Consider the following 24,462-nt stretch of genomic DNA (forward strand, 5'->3'; position numbering starts at 1 on the left):
TATTTTGATTGGTTCACATAATTATGAGGAGATGGATTAGGGAGCATACACAGCTGCCATTTTATGCAGGTCAGTTGCCTTGTACTCAAAGTTCTAAGCAAGGTTTTAAAATGAAGTCACCACTGAGACAGACTCAGCACAAATATCAGACTCTGCCCACAGCCTTAGGTGGAAGAGTGGCAGATGGTCCTAAGAACAATGTTATAAGCAAGAGCTCCATTCCTAGGCCAGGGAAGGGCACAGGTGGAGCGAAACTGGGATTTTATGACCATGAGGTAGAATTGGTTAACAATATCTTAATAGTGTTGGCTGGGGAAACATTATATGGAGTTTCCCTGGAATTTCCTAAGTAATTAACCATAATGTTGTTTTATTTTTAAAATAAGTGTTATTGACACCTTTTAGTTTTACATTGCAGTGATTTCCAAATATAACACTCCTCCCACCCTCTCCTCCCCAAAACCCAATAAACCTCCCTCATCACAAAGAAAAAGTTAGTCAAGACTGACCCCTCGATCACTCTTGACGGTGACTGCAGCAGTTTGTGTCCATGGTTTCCCATTTCTCTTTTGTAAAGAGGGAGGTGCCGTCTCATTTCTTTTCCAAGGCCAAGATTGATTATCATAATCATTCAGAATTAGGCTGCAGGTTAATAGTCTTTTCATTTATGTTATTTTAGTCATTGTTATATTGTTTTCCTGATAACTGCTTGCTTCACTATGCACCACTTCAAACATACCTTTGCTGAGTTCCACATTTTTATCATTTTTTATTGCACAATAATGTTTTGTTAAAATAATAATCCTACAACTTGTTCAGCTAGGGAGTCAATGGGTATTCATTGTTTCTGGCTTTTTCCTATGCTATAAAAAAGTATCATAATGAATATGTTGCTATATATGGGACCTTCCTTTCTTTGAATTCTTTGGGGCATAAGTCAAGTAGTTGTATCCATGAGTTGAAGAGTATGGGCATTTTAGTCGCTTTTTTGTGTGTGCATAATGCCAGATTGCTTCTGTATAATCTATGTTCAAGAGCAGTAACTTTGCCTGCTATAGAATTCATTTGTTGTTGGTGGTGGCCATTCAGTGGTACTCAAGTCTTCATGACCCCACAGACAACAGCATGCCAGGCCCTTCTAACCTCCACTATTTTTCCAGGTCTGTCCAAGTTCATGTTCATTGTTTCCATGACACTATCTATCCATCTCATCCTCTGCTGTCCCCTTTTCCTTTTGTCTTTAATCTTTTCCAACATCAGGGTCTTTTCCAATGAGTCCCATCTTCACATTATATGGCCAAAAACTAAAAGCTTCAGTATTTAACCTTCCTGTGAATAGCCTGAATTAATTTCTTTAAGTATTGACCAATTTGATCTCATTGCTGTCCAAGGATATTCAAAAGTCTTCTCCAGCACCACAGTTTGAAAGCGTTGATTCTTTGGCACTCAACTTTCCTTATAGTCCAACTCTCACAGCCATACACTGCTACTAAAAAAAACCATAGCTTTGACTATACAGAACTTTGTCAGCAAGGCGATGTCTCTGCTTTTTAGTGTGCTGTCCAGGTTTGCCATAGTTTTCTTTTTTAAAAAAAAAATTTAATTTCTTTTAATTTCATGGCTGCAGTCACCATCTACAGTGATCTTTGAGCCCAAGAATATAAAATTTGACAGTTTCCATTTCTTCTCCCTCTATTTGCCAGCAAGTGATGGGGATTGGTTGCTAAGATCTTCATTTTTCGGATGTTCAGTTGCAAGCCAGTATTGAATTCAAACATTCTTTTAACACTATCGCCTTCTCTTCTGTCAAATTTTCTTCCACTTCATTACTTTTGGATTCCTAATTTGTTATTCTATTTTTCAAATTTTCTTTTACAAGATTCTCCATCATTTGGTGCAGTAGATAGGGTGCTGCTGAACCTGGAGTCAGGAAAACTTAAATTCAAATTCAGCCTCTGACACTAAACTAGCTGTGTGAAATGGGCTCATCACAACCATTATTCACCTCAGTTTCCTTATCTGTGAATAGGGATAATAGCCTTGAGCATCAATTGGGATAATATTTGTAAACCACTTAGCACAGTTCTTGGCACATAGTAAGCACTATATAAATGATAGTTATTATTATCATTACTTCCTACTTTGGTGTTTGTAATTTCAAAATTCTGCTCGGAGAGCTCCGATTTCTGATCAAGATTCAATTTTAATTCTTTCTCTTGAGAGTTTCATTTCTCTCTTGAAGCATTCTGGATCTCCTTGCTATTGTTCTATGACTTCTGGGGAGTCCACAGGAGTCTCTCCTTCATAAGATAATACTGGTTAAGGAGAACATTGTACATAGTAACAGCCACATTGTGCAATGCCTGACTTTGATAGACTTAGTTCTTCTCAGCAATGCAAGGATCTAAGACAACTCCAAAAGACTCATGATGGAAAATGCTATCCACATGCAGAGAAAGAACTTTGGAGTCTGAATGCAGATCAAAGCTGACTATTTTCTTTCCTTTTCTTTTGTTGTTTTGTTTCTTCTCTCTTATGTTTCATCCCATTAGTTTGAATTCTTTACATCATGACTAATGTGAAAATATGTTTAATACGAATGTGTAAGTAGAGCCTATATCAGATTGCATGCTGTCTTGGGGAGGAGGAAGGAAAGGGAGGGTGAGAAAATTTAAAACTCAAAATCTTATGGAAGTGAATGTTGAAAACTACAACTTAACTAATTATTAAAAAAAGAAAATATTGGTTAATTTCCCATCATATAATACTTAAAATGCTTTGGGTTCCTTTTGAGGTTTTATGCATTCTTCAACAGTTTTTATTGTTGTCTCTTCTGGTATATCCACTTGTGAACTACATTTTAATTTTGTCTTTTTCCTCTTAATTTTTTGATCTTTCAATTTATTTCTTATTTTCCCTTTGAAATCTTTCTCATCCTCTGGCTCCTCTTTTCAATGGTCCACAAACACTGGGGTGCTTAGTAACCTCAGGCTTCTTACATTGGGGTATCTGAGAGTTGGCCAGGTCTGGGCCTCTGCCTTTAGTAACTTCTAAGAGTGGAAGACCTCATCCAGCTGGGTTTCCAGTACTTTTTCCCTTAAGGCCAACACTTGAATAATTTCCCCTTTAACCTATGGCTTTGAACACCGCATCCAGGTCTTTTATCCTACTGAAGTCTTCTGACTAGAATTATTGTGCCAAATCAATATTTACCATCTAGTAATGGTATAAATGGTGGGATGAATGAGTGCTGCTATGGGGGATTCATAGTGAGTTCAGCTAGGTGCTGTAGTGTATAGAGTACTGGGCCTGGAATCAGGAAGACCTGATTTCGAATGTGGCTTCAGATGCTTATTAGTTATGTGACCCTGGGCAAGTCGCTTAACTATCTTTGCCTGTTTCCTCACCTGTAAAATGGAGGTAAAGATAGCAGTTACTTCCTGAGGTGGTTTGTGAGGATCAAATGAGATATTAAAAAGCACTTAGCACAGTGTATGGCACATAATAGACACTATATAAATGCTTATCCCTTCCCCCTTACAGTCAAACCCTAAGCAATAAGCCCATCAGCTTACGTTCAATATAAGAGGCAAACATGGAATCATTTAGAGGTAGAGAACCCTGATTGGGAGATTGTGTTAGCTTCATAGCTAACTGCACACTGCACACTGGCTAGTAGAGTTTTAACATGGGCCAGAAAAGCTTTAACAGGTGAGAAGTCATGCTAAAGATTCAGCCAAAAGGGTACAGCTGTGCTGTGTCCTTCCTTATACTTCTTTGCCTTCAGAGAGCTGCATCAAAATAAGTGAAACTTGAAACATTAAAACTAGCCCACAGAAAGAAAATTCAAATTCTAGGAAGATCTGAACAATGCAGTACCAAAAATTGTATCCCACTGTGCATCAATGTTTTCAGATAGATGTATCAGATTATTAGATTCTGATACATTGCTTGGAGGCTCAAGTTAGGTAACCAGCTTGAAATCAATGATGGTGGGGACCATAAGAAAAATAATCTTTGCTCTTGAAAGAAACCAGGAGAGCTAATCTGAATACTTGAGTATGCAAGAAATTATGTTGTTACATTGTTCCAAAAGTATTTGTTAATTCTAGCATATTTTAACATGTTATGTATGAAACAGTTTTGGAAAAGTTTCTGGCAATACATAGCCAGTCCAATATATGATAGAAGAACCCTTAAGATAGTATTGTGTTCTGCAAGAAGTGTGGGAAAAGAAAAGGGGGTGAAAATAAGGAAGATCTGAAGAACTCCATACTTCCATCTTGTGTTGAGTTTGTTTGATTGAGCAAAAAATAATTGTAGGGCCCTGGAAGGGAAAGACATTACCAAGTTCTTTCCTTTCAGTTTCATAAGAGAAACTCATGAAGTAGAAAGTGTAGAATAGGTTTGACTCCTGATTCTATGGCAAGAAGTCATCCTAATAGTAAGTGCCCAGTTAAATGAAAGCAAGTCAGTGGTTCTTAGTGTGGATGAGTTCCTGATAGTGGATATTTCTTGCCCCGACCCCCACCCCAATTGCCTAAGAGAAGACCTACTTTCAAAGTTTGGGGATCAGAAAAAAATTCCAGTATAAATTTTGCTTTAAAATGCCATTGGGGAAAAAATTAGTCCAGTTAGAGTTCAAGTTCTCCAAGAGAATGTAAGTTCTTTGATGGCAAGGACTGTTTTTCCTTTTGGCTTTGTATTCCTGGGTCTTCCACAGAGTAAACATTTAATGCTTGTTGCATTGGAATGGATTGGATAGAGTGTTTAGACGTTTGGATCCTAAGTGCATTCTTATGTTTAATTCTTGTGCTAAATCACATTTTTTTCCTTTTGCATTTTAGAAACAAGTTATCTAAGATTTATGGCACTTGGTTAAAGTGCACATTTTTATTTTAAAGATCACAGGGGAAGCAATATTGAATGTTTGTTTCAGTAATTTGTACCTGAAGAGAATTTTGAGCCTAGGATAGCAGGTCTTATTTGTCAGATAAGAAAAGTGGTCATGGCAGTTCCTTTAAAATACAAACAAATGATCAGGTTCAGAGAGGGTTCTAAGGATTGTACCTGGCAATTCAAGCAAACAAACATTAATTGACAATCTATACATCTTATACGACACACTGAGTTATAAATGTGTAGCCTGAGTTGGGACCTTCCTGGAAGGTGAGTGGAATTCCTAAGTAACTGTAACAGAGAATGAGGGAGCCATCTAGTGCCTTATCTGTTTCTTCCATGTTGCAATTAGACTGAGGAGTCAGAAGGTGGTTCTAAGCTAAAGACCAACCACCTCAAATAAAATTTAAAATCCAAAATGGTAACCCATGAACTCACTAAATTACAAAATATCTTTTTCTTAGAAAAAAATTTACTGTTGTACCAATGTTGGATTTAAATAAGAAAAATCCACTTTTCTTCTATAATCTTATTTGATAAATGTTATACATATTATTTTATAAGAGAGAAACTTTGCCAAATAAAAAAGCATGACTTTAATTGTCACTGAACAGAAAGAAAAAAGAAAAGCTGGGAGAATTTAAATCAAACCTTAACAGTGGTGTAGAATAGGAAATCTAGAAATCTCTTGAATGACTAAGCTTGAAAAGGAATATTTTCCACTGGACTTAAGATGAATTTGAGAGAAATATTTTAGGAATGTGTCAGTAAGGTGAATTTTAGTATAAGTAAGGTGGATTTTAGCATGTGTAAAGTGGATTTTTGTTATTATTTCTTAGCATTCAGTTTCCCAGGATCTACGGCCATAACAACCTCTGTTTCTCAGGTATTAGATATGAGTTTCCAGGCTCATGGTTCAAAACATCTCCACCACATTTGCGCATTATATAAGGACAAATAATATAAACATTTGTGCTGAAACTGTGAATATCCACTGCAACTGCGCAGTGGGCTATAGGAATGAATTGACGTAAACTTGTGAGGCAATTGCTGGCAATATGGCTTGTCTTCTACCCTATAAAATAGGTGGTCAGTGAGTTGGGGAACCTTTATGGTTGAATGCATAGGCTGAGATGCTGTGTGCCTTGATCGGCCCCCATCAAGGCTTGGGAGGGCAGAATCTGTGTTTGCCCCCATTGACCCTTGAGGGGATTTAGGGGAACCCTTTAGGGCTGAATGCACAAGTTGTGTCTTCTCCATTGGCCCCATCGAGACATAGGGGTAGTTGCCCCACCCCGCTTGACGGCCCCTGCGAGAAGGGTGATTAGGGAATTCTGTAGGAGTTTGTGGTGCTTCTGTTATCAGCAATACTGTGTTAGAGAAAACTAGACTAGAATAAAGTTTATTATTAACCCCTTTGAAGCTGTCTTTCCTGTCTGACCAGATCAAGGGTGAACCTGTTGGAGGCTGGAGTCCGAAACCTCCAGTGTCTCCTGTGTATTATCTGTCCAACAGAATGGCAGATGTTCTCAGCTTCATGCTTTCCTTCCTAGAGTCTTGCATACTCTAATGAGGGGCTATAGTGCATGTCTTCAAACTATTCAATGTCTTTTTTAATGAATTATGTTTAGTATGATTCTTCATGGGGCTATGGAAAGATATATAGGCTAATACAGTGTTGGTGGAGCTGGATTTGTTCCAACTATTCTGCAAAGCAATTTGGATTTTTTTTAAAGGGACTAAAATGTCCATATCCATTGACTCAAGAATTCCACTATGACCTTGCCTCAAAGCGATAAAAGACATGGAAGGGGATGAAGAGGAGAAGCAGAAGGTACTGTTTTTAAGTCAGAAACAAAAAGCATTATCTATCTTAAGGTTCAAAACAGGAGTTTCTTGATGGTCAATGGTCCAAAATGCTAACTATAGTTATGTATGGCAGATGATCTATATTCGGTTTCCATTTTTGTTAGGATGTACTTGTACTCAGATGACTTTTTCCAGTTCATCACACTGTACAAGCACAAAAGCTCTATCCATGGCTCTAAGAACAGACCCCTTGAAGAAAGCTATGCCACCATTCTCTTTAGCAATCTTCCTCCAGTAGTCGCAGTGTACATGAAATCAGCTTCTTTGAGCCCAGACTGCATTATCATTCAGCACCCTACTATATCTAGTAGTATGAAAGGATAATAGAATTCGTAATACTAATAGTGCTATGTAAAAAAAAAAAAAGACCAAGCTTGCTACAGCAGCCACCAATTATGTAATCATCCGACTTATCACAATATAAGTGTTCATAGGCTCTGGGATCATGCCTTTCACAGTATCCTAGATTCCAAAGTTGAAAAAAATAATGCCCTATACTAAAACATTGAAAAATCAGTACAAACCATAAATTCCATCGGACTAGGTGATTTTATCAGGTAGTCTCCTAGGCCTTTGCATTCTCCTTCTGTGCCAGACTTCCCAATGCTAGCTGCCAAGCAAGCTCTTGCAAAATCCAAGGGGTTAGATAAATGAGAGAGGAAGCTGCTCCAGCTGCATCACCAGAGGTGAGATTACTAGCAAAATACCTCCTGATCTGTGAGTGTTTGGCTACTCATTTCCAAAATACCTGCTTATACTTATCTTTAAAAGAAGAGTTTAGGGACCTGGGTAGGGAAATATCTAAGGACATTTCCAAATCACCTTTCCAGAAGGAAGGCACCTTGGAATTTGGACTCTACAATCCATTATGTGTTTGTACTTATTAGCAATAATTTACCTGAATGCAGACACCTGCAGAAGTATTGAACTCTCTTAGTGGGATGGGGGCTGGGTGCACCACTGTATCGAAGACAGCTGCAGAAATGCCAAAAAGTCCCTGGTGAAGGAGATGGCCTATTCCATCACGGTTGCAGAGTGGACAAGTGGTGGAGTTGGAGGCAGAGGGCTAGAGTAGGAGAGCCTAAACTCAGGAACCCATTACTGTTTTGCTACCTGCAGAGCCCCTCACCCCAACTCTGACCAAAATGCCTTGACTATTTTTCTTAACAGCTAAAAGAAAATACAAGAAACAAGACATCTGGACTGATCATGTCAAGCAGCACAAAGAGTAGGGGGAACTGTGCAGTCACTTATATCGATAGTGCAATAGGGCTGTTATCTTCCTCTTGAAGGAAAAGCTGACTTCAAGGAATGTACCTCACTCCAAGCTGGTAGGGTATTGCAGTGTTCCTAAAGGAAATAGAAGGGAGGTGTCAATAAGATTAAAAATGAGCTGAGGTGAGGAGGGGAGACTTGACCCTTCTTAGGAGGGTGGAAAGTACAAAAATGTTACACAGAGAAAAAAGAGAAGGAAAAACAGAGCTGAACACAGAGTTCAAGAACAAATTTGAGGCTTCTCTGGAAAAGAGGAGAGAACTGGGTAATTGGTTAAGGAAGCAGGTGCTTGACAGCTAAAGAAGGATATCATAGAAGCTATCAGCTGAGAGATCATTCATTCTGGGTCTGAGAAAGAAACTGAGAGTAGTAATAGTCACTGATGATTTCCTGCTCAGAAGGCCTGAGGCAGCTATTTGTTGACCTGAGAAACACAATAGAGGTCTGTTGTCTTCCTAGGGCAAATATCCAAGACATGACAGTCACCTTGCTCTGAATGATCAAAATGGATAACAACTACCCACTTCTAGTGATTCATAGGGTTACAAATGGAACAGCCAAAAGGAACCTAAAGAATATTGCCAAAGATTATGAAACCTTGAGCAAGAAACGGAAGATCCTAAAGGCACAGACTGTGTTTCCTCACTCTCACACATCAGAGACAAGGGATTCACAGGATAAAGTTTTGTTTTGAACATGAAAAACTGGTTAAAAATATAGTATCTGAGAATGTGGTTTGGACTTTGGGACCACAATTTAAAATAAAAGCATGACAGTTTCCTGGTGAAAAACAGAATGTAGCTAACAAAGGCTAGTGAAAACGTAATTGTCTGAAACCTTGAGAATATAATCAAAAGAGCTTTAAACTAAAGAGGATGGGGGATGGAGAAGATTGTACCTATATACACACATATGTATATGTCCACATACACACATTCACATATATATATATATATATATGTACAGATACATACATGAGAGTAGTATTAATGAAGCAAGGATAGCAATTGTGATACCTAGAAGCTCATAGGAAATACAACTTAAGAAAGGAGACAGTAGTAAAACCCCTAGTTTCAAACATCTGTATACAAATGCCCCAAATTTAGGTGGCAAGAAAAGCAATTGGATGTCTTGAAGGAAATTTTGACCTTAGACTTGGTAGGATGGTATAACTAGAATATGGCTTTGGATGGTTATACCTTAATAAAAAACGTGGAATAGATTAAAAAGGCAGGGTAGCATTTCTATTGAGAAAGTATATTCATATGAAAAATTCAGGAACCAAAGGAGGGAAGCATGATGGAGAAAACATATAGAGGGAGAAATAGATGTGATTTTGTCACTGGAATATACTATAGACCACATGGACAAAAAGGCAATAAATAAGAAGTCTGAGAAACAGATTAACAAGCCTATCACAGAGGCATGACATGATGGGGGGACTTCATTTATCCAGACATCTGTTGGAACTTTCCCTACCAAAAGCAGAGCTAATGATTTTTGACTTGTTTTGATGGCAATCAAACCAACAAAGGGAAATTCTGTTCTGGATCTGATTGTTACTAGTATGTAGAAATTTGTTGCTGAAGTAGAAATGACCAGAAGCCTGGGAGGAAGTGAATACTTCTGCTTAATGTCAGTAATAGAGGAAAGAAAATCCTGGTATAGTCTGATATGTCTGAGAAAGCAGATTTCAAAAGGTTCAGAGGAAATATAAGGAGGATCTTATGGACTAAAATTCTTCAGAGAAAGTCTACCCAGTCTTAAGATCCTCAAGAATGAAATTTTGAACACACAAAGGGAAACAATCGTAGTGAGGAAATAAAAATGGATTTCCCTAAAGAGATCAATATGGATGCATGGGGAAATCCCAAAGCAATTTAGATTTTTTAAAATTGCAAAATATGGAAATAAGGGCAGATAATGAGAAGGAATATGAATATGACATAAATCTTGTAAAACTGGTGGGGGGAGGGACGGAGAAAGGGGAGGGAGGAGAAAGAGAGAGGAGGAGAGATGGGGGAGAAGGAAAGGGGGGGAGAGAGAGAGGGAAAGGGGGGGGGGGGGGGGAAGAGAGAGAGAGGGAGAGGGAGAGAGAGAGAGAGAGAGAGAGAGAGAGAGAGAGAGAGGGAGAGGGAGAGGGAGAGGGAGAGGGAGAGGGAGAGGGAGAGGGAGAGGGAGAGAGAGAGAGGGAGAGGGGGAGAGAGAGGGAGAGGGGGAGAGGGGGAGGGAGAGAGGGAGACTCAGTCAGTCAAAGAAGGACCAAGACCAGGACTTGAGAGTGGATAGCGAGGTGTGCTGGTTAATGTTTAACAACCAGCCTTGGGGGCTGTGGAGAGGGGAGTGTGCGAGTGACAAACTTTTAAGTTTAGTCTGCATCATTAAGAGCGTAAATGGCTAGGCTAACATGGATATGTTCTTTCCTTTATAACAATTTAAGCACCCCCTTTCTGTTTTATCTTTTTTCTGCTTAAATGCTGTACCTGTTCTGACAAATGGCTTTGTAAAAAGCACATCTTAGTTTTTGATACTTTCTCTGGCTCACATAGCTTTGGAGGGGAGAATATATATACATATACATATGTATATACATATACACACACATATACATATGTATATATAATATACTATGTGTGTGCATGTATACATACACACAAATATACACACATATACATGTATTATACATGCACATATGCGACATATATCAGGAAATGAAAGACACAATAACTGCAAAAGAATTGGTCTCTTTAGACACAGGAGTGACAAAGTTACTTAACCAAAGACAAACTGTTGAACTGAAAGATGGAGGTCACTGAAGACAAAATATGAAAACAATTCTGAAAAGACTGAATTTTGAAATCATCTCTCATATATATAATCTACCTCTACATGTAGGACAGAACCAGGAATATTGGATAGACATCTCAGAGACTTTTTTTAAGCTAATTTGTTTTTAAATGAAGATGTTCCTTCTCTTCCTCCAACTTACGTGCCTTGCACTGAGAACTCACACGCACCCACCCACTCATCCACACAATTACAAACATGTGTAGTACAGTAAAACTTATTTCCACATTGGTCATGTCCAAAAACAATGTCTCAATATACACTCTGAATCCATCAGCTATCAGGAATTGGTAGCACATATGTACAAATACATGTATACATATGCACATACACATAAACACATACATATGCGTGTGTATGGCCGTATGTGTATATACATATACGTGTACATATATGTCATCTCCCAAGTTAACACATACACATTTCCATCACCTACTGATGGTGTAATGTTCCTGTGAATAAACTGCAGTTTACCTATCTGCCTATATCATGTCCTGGTTCATTTGGGCAGCATCTAATAAGGACCCTGAAAATTCTCATAACAAACAGCTTTGATGGGAAGGGATCAAAATTGTTCTGTGTTATTCCAAAGTGCAAAACCAGAAATAGTTGATAGATGTCCCAAAGAGTAAAAATTTTTTCCAAGGTAATTTTTTTTAAAAATGAAGATCTGCTTTCTCTTCCTCCAAGCTCCCTGCCCCACTCCATCGAAAAAACAAAACAAACCACCTGTTATAAACACATATGGTACAGCAAAACACATTTCTGCATTGACCACATCCAAAAAAAGTATCTCAATCTGCATTCTGAATCAATCACTTCTCTATGAGGAGATTGATAGAGTTATTCATCATGAGTCCTCTGGAGTTGTGACTGGTTATGGAGATGATCAGGGTTCCTAAATCTTTCAAAGAAAGCACAGAAGCAGTAAATGTACAGTAGTGTATAAAAGCCATATAGCCACAAGTGAGGAACGAAAATAAAATGATTAATATTTTCAAGGCTAGCTTGTACAGGAAATGCACCCGAATTAAACACACCCAAGCTAAAAGCAAATGCTCAAATTACACAAGATTACCTAGAAATGGCCCAGGGATGGATCACTGGATCATATTTCAAGCTGGAAGAAATTTTAGACGTCATCTACTCCAACTGTCTCATTTTATAGATGAGAAAACTGAGGCAGAGAGAGATCAAGCAACTTGCCCAGGGTTACTTAGCTACTAGGTATCCAATTGGGGATTTGAGCCTAAATACTCTCTTCTCCAAGTCCAACGTGCCATTCACAACACACAGTGGTGTCAAACTCAAGTAGAAATGGGGCCACTGAACAGTATATATGGAGGAGTCATGCAGGTGTATCTTGACTTAGAAAACCATATATTACCATGATTTATGTTTCATCATATTTTTAGTTTGCTAAATATTTCCCAATTACATTTTAATCTGGTTTGGCTACACTCAGGAGTGTTGCAGTCACCTGTGGTATTTGATAATTCTGCATTATAGTATGCTTCTCCTGTGATATGGTTTAAAACACAACCACACCAAGAGTACGTGAACTTGAGAGGATTCCGAAAAAAAAGAAAAATGCTAGAGTTTTTTGTCATGCTTAGATATCAATCTTTCAAAAGGGCGATGCACACCAGGCAGCTCAGAAGAACATCACTTAAAGAAGTTGCCCTCCAAAATGGCAGTAATTATTATAGTTGGAGCAGCGATTACTTTAGTTTCCTGCCAAGATATGTACTTTTTAGAAGGACAAATATTTCAGAGACTGTTCCTGAATATTTTTCTCTCTTTTTAAAGATAAACATAGTACATAACGTATGTGGGTAAGCTTTGAGAAAATATTTTTAAAGAGGCACAATGGATATGAACATGCTTCGAAAAGTATTATAATAAACACGTAACATAAGATCAACATGAAAAGTACCTCCAGCCCCAGAATAAAAGGCATGCATTTTTTTGATCATTCACCCTACTGTTGTAATGATAATACTAAAAGAAAGATTGAGGCCTCTCAGAAGTTAAAGGCAAGATTGGTTTCTGCCATTCCTTCATGTGTAGTGGCTCTTTATTTTTAAGGACTCTCCACAGAGCAAAATGTTTCTGTTCAAGCTGGGAATATATTCTTATCTTTGTTTAGCTTACAGCTATTGAAAGCACCATTGAAGATAAACAGTGTTTATTTGGGGGTTGTACAATATGGTTATGTAGCTTAAATTAGCACTTCAAGGGGAGAATGTTTTTGAAGTGCAGCCTCAAAGGAACAATCTGTCTTTCTTTACCATTGACTGGAAAAAGGAATTTTAAAAACTTCAGAATAAAATCTGACTTTGTTAGAATGCTAGTAGCTACTTAATAAGCAGAGAATTGCATTTTTACTTCTGGTGCCAAAAATTATCAAACGTTAGATGCGATTATGTGTGAGGGGGACACAAATTACACATTGATGAAATTGCTTGGATTAGATAGTAGTATCATTAGAAATTAAGCTACTTCTATGATAATGCTCTTCTTTGCAGCCTAGTATCAGGGAATGTTACAGCTGCAGGAACCATATAAATCATCTGTTACAAACTACTTATTTTACAGATAAAGCAACTGAGGACTTTAAAGTGACCTTTTCCTAGGTCACATGAGTAGCAGGTAGAAGAGATGGAATTCAAACCCAGGTCCTGTGACTTTCTACCATCCTATGCTGCCACTCAAGTAAAGCTAAATCATAGAACAAAACCTTTTTCTCTTTCTAGGTCCATGAATAAACACTGCCACTGATTCTTTCTTGGATAGTATGAAATTGGTAATTGATGATTACTAGTTACTGATTAATAGTTAAGAGTTTTAGTAATCACTGCAACCAATTTGTAGGGCTTAGACTTGGATTTATTTTGTATAGGCCTTGGTAGAAGATTTTATAGAAGACCATGCACACAGTTGAGACTGGATCTGCCTCTTGTGGGAGATAAAGACTGATGGAAGATGATTCAACCTGGTGTAATGTTAATGCAATGGGACGATCTTTCGCATCCATTAACAAGCCATTGTGACCTGCTTTGAGACCGAATCACATGAGCCTGTGGTGGGAGGAGCTTGCTGAACAAGTGGAGCAGGAAGTGAGTGGGTCGAGATACAGCAGTCAGAGCTGGGAGAGTGAGAGCTAGTGTGAGTGAGAGAGGGAGCGATTTTGCTTGTTTGTGGAGAACCCTGACAGAGGAAAGGCTTGGAGATGGCGGTGCCCCCCTGCACTGGTAATGTGTATAGACTTCTTTATTGCTATGATGGATTTGGCTTTTTGGTGTTTGAATAAATGTCTTGGTTTTGTCTTCAATGAAGAGAGTCTGTTATATCTTGTGATGCAAACCTGAGAATACACCTGCATATTCATAGGAGCTGCTATAGGTATCACATTAGTGATATACCCGATCAGGAGATGTTTTTCCTAGCAATTGGGTCTCTTTGGTGAAACAGGTATCTGGTTGGGGACTTTCCAGAGAATGGTCAACTCTGCATTTTCCTCGTCACTACGGATTCTGCAGGACTTACCCCTCTTTTTGCTAGTCAGCATAACTATGGACCAATTGCAGTCTTAGTTTAGTTTGCATCACTGGATCTCATATAACCACCAAACTGTATAAAAAGTTGCTCTGATTGCAAAGTGCATCTTTGATCACTGAGGGTCACTGACCTCTATTACTGGCAATTGGAGCTTTGCTAATAGATTATGCTTGGACTTTTGTGCCTCAGTTTCTCTTTACTGTAGATTTGAGACAACATATATTTCTACTTAAGAATTCTCAGTGAACTTTGCAATTCACGACAGTGACTTAATTTAAGACATTCCTCCACACACAAACTAATATTAACATGTATGCAAACTTTTTGAAAATTTCTTTTGTTTTTTACAACACCTAAATTTCCCAATGTATCCCTTCTTCTAGAGAGCCATCCCCTATAACTGAGGAAAGAAATCGACATTAACCAACATAGCCCCAAATCTGACATATCCATGGTTTTCCCTTTACTCTTTTATCCATTATAAATTCAGCTACATTGACTTGTCATTCTTTACAAATGACACTTCCATTTCTTCTCTCCATGTCTTTGCATTGGCTAAGCCCTGTGCTTGGAATGTTTTCCTTCCTCATCCCTGACTCCTGGATTCCATGGCTTCTTACAAGACTGAGCTAAAAATCTCATTTTCTGCAGGTGATCTTTCAGGGTACCCATTCCTCCCTCAACCCTCCCCACCCCCATCATTTTCCTCTGAGATTACATTCTGAGGTTACTTGAGATTTTCTTCTGAGATTACACTGTATATTTCTCATATGTATAAGTTGTGGATATTTGTGTAAATGATTAAAAGTCGCAGACAGCTAGAGAATGCTCTAGAAACAGAAGCATTCCTTCTGCATCTTTAGCACAGTTAGCATATCAGCAATGTTTGTACAAACAAGCTAGACAATCACAAAATAAGACTCTCCCTATACCTTCCAACTCAGATTGTCCACATTGTATTTCAGGTGCCTAGTTCTCTCCTCCCTTACCCCTGCAAATTCATCTTAGGAGAGGCTCTGATATCAGGTATTATGCTTAAAGTCACACTAAAGTTGATCTACAGCCAAAATAGCTCGGTTGGGAGAATGTGAGACTGAAGATCTAAAGGTACTTGGTTTGATCCTGGCTTTCGGCAGAAATTTAGGACAACCTAGGTTGCGCAGTGAATAGAGTGCTGGGCCTGGAGTTAGGAAGAGCCAAGTTCAAATCTGGCCTCAGACATTTACTAGCTGTGTGACCCTGAGTAAATCTGTTTGCCTCTTTAAAATGAGCTGGAGAAGGAAATGGCTAATCATTCCAATATTTTTTCCAAGAACGCCCTAAATGGGATCATGAAGAATCACCGAACGACAACAAAAGTTGATCTATTGCCTCTAAGAGTATAGGAATTGTCATACTATTCATTGTAGAAAGCAAGGCTAAGGGGTTTTCCCCTATTAATGAACAAAGCATTAAGGGCTTACTAGGACCAAAGCATTAAACACTAAGAATACAAACAGAAAAGATAGTCTCTACTCTCAAACTTATATTTTAATGGGGAAAACAACACACATGAAAGATTTCAGCTTCAGATCATACAGAAAGGTCTCATAGTCCTTAGGGTGCAACAGCAGAAGGCAATACCTCTTCTTTAATCTCTTTCCACTTATAAAATGTCAGTTTCTAATGTTGAACCATGTGACAGTGCCAAGGACTTTGGGGATAAAAATTCTCTTTTCCAGTCTTTAATGGATGTGGCTAGAGTAGTTGCCAACCTGTATCTCCACACAGATTGCTTCCTATCCTGCTTAGCACATGTTCTCATTCTCTCTCTCTCCAATTTCATGTCCTGCATGACTGCTAGTTCTATGGATTTGCTGTACAACCTGGGATACAAGTGGAGAAGGAGCTAAACCAAGTATAGTTTATTACCTTTTATAAATTCTCAGATTCCTAACGAAAAAAAAAAATGCTCTCTATGGCACATGGGCAGTTGTTTTGAGCTTAAGTTATATTTAAAAACTTAAAGCCTCCACTGCACAGAAACATATGGCACAATAGAGAATTCTGTTAAGTGTCACCCAGAAATGGGTGACATGCTACTCCATTTCTAAAGTGAAACCAATGAGTCTTTTAAGAGGTAAAGTTGTATTCTTGTTTTCATGGAGAGGAGGGGGAAAAAAAGCACAATTTTCTTTTTTATTCTTTTTTGAAAAATGTAAATGATATTATTTTTCCCCCAATTAGATATAAAGACAATTTTCAACATTTTTATAAGATTTTAAGTTCCAAATTTTTCTTGCTCTTCCTCCCTAAGAGGGCAAGCAATCTGACATAGGTTATACGTGAAATTTTTAAGTGTTGCTTGGGGTACAACTACCCTGAATCTTAAATAATGAGTAAAATGCATTTACTGGTTAAGTATATTTTTTTAGAGGTCATTCTTCATTATTTCACTATACTCCAATCCTCCAACAATTATATTCAAACAAATGCCTAACAAAACAAAGTGTGACTTATTATCCACCCCAAAAAAGTACTAATATAGCCACAAACACTAGAAGAATTAAAAAGCAACTATGGACAAATAACTCCCAATCTCACCAAATGAAGCTACTATCCAAGAACCTTTAGAGGAAGATGGAGGTTATTTTAGAGACAAATCTTCAAAAGACAAAGACTTCACATCACTAAGTTCTCGGCCAAGCAACCTCCAGCCCCAGGTATATAAGCATGCATTGGAAAATATCAGAAGTGCCAAGAACAACATCAGAAAACTCTTGTACCATCTCTATGAAGCAACTGAATTGACTTATCAAAGCAAAGTTCTGAGGATGGGAAAAATTGCCATAAGGCCTTTTTTGAGCTATGGATCAAGTGGAGTAGGAGCCAGTTCGAAAATGTGGGTGGTGATACAAAGCTCCTGGAAATCCAAACTCTGGACATGTCCCATAGCATTGCCCAGAAATTATAATTGGCCTTCATGGACCTCACGCGTAAAGTCCAAGATCTCCCAAGCAGCCTACAAGACAAGCTTCAATGGGCTTGTTATGACATGCAGGAGCTTCATACCACCTTTTTCCTAAGTAAAAAGTTTGAAGATGTAGACAAGCATCATCTGATCCAGAGCCAGTCTAAGCTGACCCAAGCCCAGGAAGTCTAGAACAATTGTTTGGTTTCTTAGAAGGTAGTATTCCTTCTGATTGGATTGTAGGACCACTTCACCCCACTGAATATCCCTTCCCAAAGGTAATAGCACTCCCTAAAGAAAAACATCTTGAATTGTGATATAGAATCAGGCTGACATTTTCAGATTCCTGGCAAAGAGTCTTGTGCTAATTTATAGTCAATAACTGTACTCTGTACACATTTCAGATTATATAAAGTTGCATTCAAAAATAAAAAAAAATGGGAACTGCTCTGTATTTGCAACTACTCCTGGATGTTATTTGGGATTCTAGAAGCAACAGTATCCAGAGGCTGCCAGTGACAATTCATTAGGGAGTCATAGAGCTCTTCACTTTCCACCATAAACTCCTTGTTCAGGTTCTCAATATCCAAGGGAATCTGTGGATCTGCAAAAGCAAATAGCGCATGAAAGGCTGGCTAGTTTCACCAAACAATTAAACAGCAGACACTTTCAATGATTGTCCCAAAATAATTTTAAATGAGTATTTTGTAGTTTTTAAAAAGACTAAAAAAAACCCCACCTGTAATGTGATCAAATAGGAAAAATGAAGTTTAAAAAAAACACCTTTTAAAACTAAAATTTTTCATTTTTGGAGAGTCCTCACACTTATTTTAATAAAACCTGTCATTTAGATTTACAATACACTCTCTTCTGTTCACAAATTAAAGTGATACATTTCTTAAATACATTATTTTCAGATATTAAACTTCCACTTTCATGTTCGAATAGTAACTAAAGAGAACCTTTGAGATGAGTAAGATGGTTATTTCTTTAACTCAAGATGTAAGGTTGAGTATTTTAATTTGTCACTTGCTGCTGACTCCCCTACACATTTCAGCAGAAATAATTTTAAATCTTCCCACGTATTTCCACATCCCTCCCCCCCACTGCAGATCTCTCCCTTCATTAGGAAGATAAAAAGAACATGTTTTCCCTTCATCTCATTATCATCACTCCCCACCTGAGCTCCCCCCAAACTCCACACACTTTGAAATAGCAATAAGTTCTCACTGGAAAAAGCTGTCTTTATCAAGTCAAACAGGAACAGGGTACTCATTGCACATCCTGAGCTGGTAGGGTGAAGAAGGGGGAAGAGAATCCCCCCAAATTTAGCACCACATATCAGTAGGGTTGGGGCAGGATCCTAGAAAGCATCTAATCCAACCCCATCATTTTAGGTTTCAATTAACTATGGCATAGACAGGCAAATTGACTTGACCAGCCATTTTTAGAGTAGACCCAGGATTCAAACCCCAGTCCTCCTGACTCCTAGTAATCTGGTATTCTTTCTGTAGTTTAATCTTAAATACTAAACCCTGGCTCCTTAACAATGGCTATACAACTTCACTACATCCCATTTAGCCAATACTTAGTAAGTTACATTGTGGATCACACAAAACTAAACAGTTTAACACCTGATGAAAAGTTTTGCTTTCCAGCTAGTGTCTAACACTACAACAAGGATCATTTTAACATACATTTTCAATCATGGCAGCAGATAGAATAATATTGCCATTACCTTCAGTTTGTTCTTCCTCATTATTTGTAGTCCAAGCCTAAAATTAAGCATCAAGAATCTTAAAAGAAAGGCTACTACTATAAACCCAATTACTTAATAATCATTCATTTCTCTAGAGAATTTTGCTGTTTTTTAAGGAAAGGGGGAGTCTGAGGTTTGAACCCATGAAGAATTACAACATAGGTAAATTATAACCAAGAAAGGAAAAAAAAAATCACTGACCACCTATCAACTTTTTTTTATCTGTCCAACGAGGAGGTACTAGATATAGTTGTCAAAGTTCTATCCTAGTTTAAAAATTCTTAAATCTATCTTCTAAAAGAGGCCACACATCCTTAAATACACTTTCCTTACAAATAGGTTGGAATTTTAAAAAATGTTTCTAGTTACATAATACTGTCAAAGGTAGAATGACCTTTTCAAAATCCATGATAATGAAACATTCTGAGTGTCGGAAACTGGATACACTAATTTGTAATTGTTGAAGTTCAGTAGAAATTTACTATAAAATTATCTTTTGCATAAAGGTAATTGCATATTCAACTCATTTATCAACGAAATGCTTTCGGTAGATAACTTCACTCTCTTGTTTTAAAATAGAAAAGCATATTGGATTGTGAACTTTTGCATTTGTGGAATAAAGTAAATATTAAGTCAAGGGAATAAAAAATACAGCGAATTCATTTAGATGAATAATTACCTCTGAAATAGGCGGAATTTCAGCTAGGTGTTTAGTGCTCTCTTTTGCAGAAGAGACATTCTGAACGTTCTCATAAAATATGAAGTTATAGTTATATTCAAAATGTGGTTCAAAATCTGACTGCAAATAGCAGGTTTGGTGCTGTTGGTAATAGGTACCACAGTTATCAAGTTGTAACTCAGCCTTCATCCTAATAGAGAACAAAATCGTGAGAAAAAGGCAATGAGGCTTAACAGAAAGACTGCTTGCTTGGGGGTCAGAAGGTCTTGGTTTGTATCTCAACTCTGCTACCTCTGTGACCATGGGCAAGTTACTATCCTGACAGGGACTCAGTTTCTTCATCTGTAAAGTGAGGAGTCAACGATTCCAGATTCAAGTTTAGTCCCCTAGAATAAGTTACAAATAACTGAACCCACCTCCTGCCAAAGAGTAACACTTCTAATTATAAAAAAAATCATCAGTGCAAGATGATTTAAGTTTCAAGAGACTTTTTAAAAACATTTAAGTGGTCAGAAGTTACATAAGACCTAAATCACTAATGTCTATCCTTTCTCTTTATAGTAAGAAAGAGGTCGGGGAGGAAAAGGAATCTCACCTTTGCCAGTACCAGCAATAATTGCTTTGTTGGGTTAAATCAAAATCTATAGAAGTCGAACTCCTAGCCATTGCCGTCGATGCTCTGGTTTTAAGTAACAGCAACAAAGCCAAGCATAGAATTTGCGTCCTTGCCCAAACCTTCCAGGCCTTCTGAATAAATACAACTAATTCCTGATAAACATGCACTTCAGAGTTAACTCAGCTGTCTTCACTCTGATTAATTGGAAAATTCTCTCTCTACACAACTTCCATACAGCAACAGGTAAATAAAAATCACATCATAATAATAAGCAAAAATTTAAGACTAACTCTACAATTTGATGTTTGTCTCTTTTCAAGTCTTCTGATAGGAAATTAAACAGGAAGCAATAGTAACTCTCTAGGGTACTTTCTGTGTGTGGTTCTACTTAGTTTTTTCCTCTGGTTGTAATCATTATGCCATCAAACTGCTGTAATATTTGGCAGATGAAGGGAGTATGTAATTGATGAGTACAAACTGTTTTCTAGCCATGTCTTGCAGAAAATAGAAAAGGAGTAAAAACAATCAACAGCTTTGGTGCTATTAGTAATAGGCACCACAGTGGTTGCAACTGAGATTTAAGAGAGAGGAAAGAGAAAAGAACAAAATGAAGAGAAGAGATAAAAGACAGTATGGTGTGGTGGAAAGAATGCTCCGTATAGGATCTGGGGCCCTGGGCTCATATACCAACCCTGTTCCTTACGATCTGTTTTCTTAGATCAGTCACTTAATCTTTCTGGACTTCAGCTTTTTTGATCCATAAAATGAGGGATTAATCCATCAATCCTTTAATTAAAAGGGGTTGTTCATCAATTAACAAGCATACTGAATACTAGGCATTGTGCTAGTTGGTGCATAAGATCCCTTCCAATAATAAGTCTATGATCCTATAATCCATAAAAAAATTACATCTATGGAGACAATAATTTTTTGCAAAAATCCATACGGTGCTTCAGTAAGGAAAAGACTGCCTACAAATTTTATTTGGCTCTTAATAGTGACAGAAGTGGAGGGCTCCTTAATTGTCTACCAAGACAAACACAAATTATTTTTACCAAAACATCAGATTTACCAAAACATTGTATAATGTTTATTACATTTAAATGTAAATTACAAAAGTAATAAATGCAATCAATAAGAGATCAGAACCTTTTTATACCTCAAAAGGGAATACTACAGATTTGTTGTTTAAAACCAAATTCCTAAGAATGAAAGATAATACTGCCTAAAATTCTCCATCAGAAATTTAAATGGTGATTGTTTTTATTTTTGTGACTGTCCTCTTTGAGAAGTCAAAGAGGATTGGATAAATATATACATTTATAGCAGTGACAATGCATATGAAATAATGACCTTTATAGGCCCTTTGCAAAAAAAAACAGTTTCAAAGTATTGTTTTATTACTATAATACTCAATAAGCACTAATTACTCTTGCCTAAATATAAGTATGAAAACAGAAATTGGGTCACATTACTGAGGAGCAACTGCAGTTTTAACAGAGTAAATGGACCAGAGATCAGAGTCACTCTCTATTAACATTCTAAGCCCCATTAAGTGTGGTGAAAGTAGAAAGAGCACTAGACCTAGACTCGGAAGTTCTGGGTTCAAATTGTGAATGACACAGACTTCTTTAGCATGAGTATCTCTGAACCTTGCTTTCCTTCCATGTAAAATAGGCACACCATTTCCACAATAACTTCATGGGTTTATTGTGAGAAAAATAACACATTGTCAACCTCAAAGTGCTGTAAAAATTTGAATTATTATTATTTTATGGTCAAAATTACACTAGTTAAAAAGTCTAAAAAAGTTCCAAATTCTTTCAACACTTCATGTCAACTAATGCCATATTTCAAAGAATTTCAAAAGTACATTGGAAGAACCTTGAGAAGGTAGATGACTAGTCCACCCACTCCCCCATCAGTATCAATTTTTCAACAAGTTAAACTTTAAACCTGAAGTCAAACAACTCCTGAATATCATAAAACTTTTTTCTGGTTATTCAAAAGAAATCATTAATTATTTAACTCCACAGTTTCTAATCATGAACTTTCCACCCCTTGCTACCCTATAAAATGCATTTGTTGTTCAGTAGTGTCCAACTCTTTGGGACCCCATTTGGGGTTTTCTTGGCAGAGATACTAGAGTGGTTTGCCATTTCCTTCTCCAGCTCATTTTACAGATGAGGAACTGAGGCAAACAGGGCTAACTGACTTATCCAGGGTCACATAGCTAGGAAGTGTCTGAGGTCAAATTAGAATTTTCAGGAAAATGTCTTCCTGACTCCAGATCCAGGTGCTCTATCCAACTCTGCCACCTAGTGCCTATACAAGGTATAACCTCCAGTATAATGTAAACTTGAGAATTCTGAGCTTCTATATAGTAAGAGCTTAATGATAATTGATTTTAATTTTGCTAACTAAATCAAAGCCCTCTCATTTCAGTAGGCTGAAATGTATAAAACCATTGAATTAACATTCTTGAAACTAAAGAGAATTGAATATTGTCACAAGCCACCTATTAATGAGCTTTCCCTTCCCCCAAATGGATATATTTATTCAAAAGAAGGGTTTTTATACAAATGATAACTAAGTGGTTCTTACAATCTACAGCTGAGTTATACACAGCTCTACAGAAATATGTTTTGGGCCAATCCAGCTGACCAGGTATACTGATATGTATTTCTTTATTTGTTCTGTCTTCTTGCTGATGATGGAAAGCTGGCTCTTAAAGTAGTTATAAAATTGCCCTTGCTAACTAATGAAGTGAGGGCAGGTAGGTGGCATAGTATAGATAGAATGACAGGCTTGGAGTCAGGAAAACTCATCTTATTGAGTTCAGATCTGGCCTCAGACACTTACTGTCTGTGTGACTCTGAGCAAGTCACTTAACCCTATTTGCCTCAGCTCCTCATCGGTTAGCTAGCGAAGGAAATGACAAAACACTGTAGTATCTTTACCAAGAAAACCCCAAATGTGGACATGACTGAAAAATGATTCGACAACAACAAACTAATGAAGCAAAATGCTTTTTCTTTTATCTTTTTTAAACAGAATTTTTAGTACCAAGAAAGGCATGAAAGAGAAGTCATGGATATGGAAGAAAATAAAACAAAACCTTGTAGCATTTCTTGGCAAGCTTTTTCTTGACTCTTTAGTTACATTATTTTCAAACCTCACATATATCCTATAGAGGAATTCGACACATCAGATTTGGGAGTAAGGGATGGAAGGAAAGCTAAGAAAAACGTGGAACTACCTTCTAGAAAGTTCCCAAAGCCAGAATCAACAAACATCTAAATGTCTATAGAAACACTTACACTGGACATTGCGCTTTAACCCTACACCAAGAGCAACCTCTTTACCTTAATAGTGAAGTCCAGCTAACCTTTTAATCTGGTCTTTCTGCATATCTTATCCCCCCCCCCCCCCAAGTTCTGCTATTCTAAAGGCTTTGTTTCCAATTCCTCCCTCGTTTGAGCTCCGCTTCAAGCATTTTATCTTAAAATGTAGGTTGAAAAATTACTTGCTTCAGGCCTTAAGTTGCAAAGGGCCCAATGCTGGGCGTTAGGGCATAGAGTATGTATTTTTTAAATATTTGTTGAAGGGCAGATGGTATCACTAAATTGTAAGATCTGGAATCTTTAGTCAGGTGAACTACTCTGGGATTTAGTGCTCTTATTTATAAAAATAAGAGGTAATATGAATGATAGGACTGAAATGACTGAACAACAGTATAAGTGAAAACAACTTTGAATGAGAGCTGAAGTCAGATTAAATGCTGCAGGCTAATACTGGTCCCACTAGAAAGATAGCTGACATATATATAAGACTTTAAAGTACGCGAAGTGCTTTACATAAACTAATCTTATTTGATCTTCACAATAACCATGTGAGTTTGGTAGAGTTATGATCTTCATTTAACAAATGAGGAAACTGAGGTCAAGATTGTCTACTCTGACTAGCCACAATCCCATGGCTACTAAGTATCTCAGTGAGGATTGAAC

At 37.5% G+C, this 24,462-nt stretch overlaps 1 protein-coding gene and 1 pseudogene across 1 annotated transcript; one reads left to right on the forward strand and one right to left on the reverse strand.

Annotated features, from left to right (window-relative positions):
* The first annotated feature begins 14,122 nt into the window (after positions 1–14,122).
* Positions 14,123–17,718, forward strand: LOC118835422 (annotated as a pseudogene).
* A 144-nt stretch (positions 17,719–17,862) lies between these two features.
* C1H6orf52 (chromosome 1 C6orf52 homolog) lies at positions 17,863–20,505 on the reverse strand. Its single transcript, XM_036742172.1, has 4 exons — positions 20,435–20,505; positions 19,840–20,029; positions 19,140–19,176; positions 17,863–18,005 (listed from the first exon to the last, which is right to left on the reverse strand). Exons 1-4 carry the CDS (start codon positions 20,503–20,505, stop codon positions 17,863–17,865), a joined length of 441 nt encoding a protein of 146 aa, XP_036598067.1.
* Positions 20,506–24,462: the final 3,957 nt, after the last annotated feature.

Source organism: Trichosurus vulpecula, chromosome 1, assembly GCF_011100635.1.
Source record: "Trichosurus vulpecula isolate mTriVul1 chromosome 1, mTriVul1.pri, whole genome shotgun sequence".
Taxonomy (NCBI): Eukaryota; Metazoa; Chordata; class Mammalia; order Diprotodontia; family Phalangeridae; genus Trichosurus; species Trichosurus vulpecula.

What these genes read in the sequence shown, in the direction of transcription:
- C1H6orf52 (XM_036742172.1), bottom strand. Translation starts at nt 20,505, where the DNA reads ATGGCTAGGAGTTCGACTTCTATAGATTTTGATTTAACCCAACAAAGC. An exon ending in TATTGCTGGTACTGGCAAAG is followed by an intron (nt 20,030 to 20,434) that starts GTGAGATTCCTT and finishes GTTCTCTATTAG; the next exon opens with GATGAAGGCTGAGTTACAAC. An exon ending in AAATTCCGCCTATTTCAGAG is followed by an intron (nt 19,177 to 19,839) that starts GTAATTATTCAT and finishes GCTTAATTTTAG; the next exon opens with GCTTGGACTACAAATAATGA.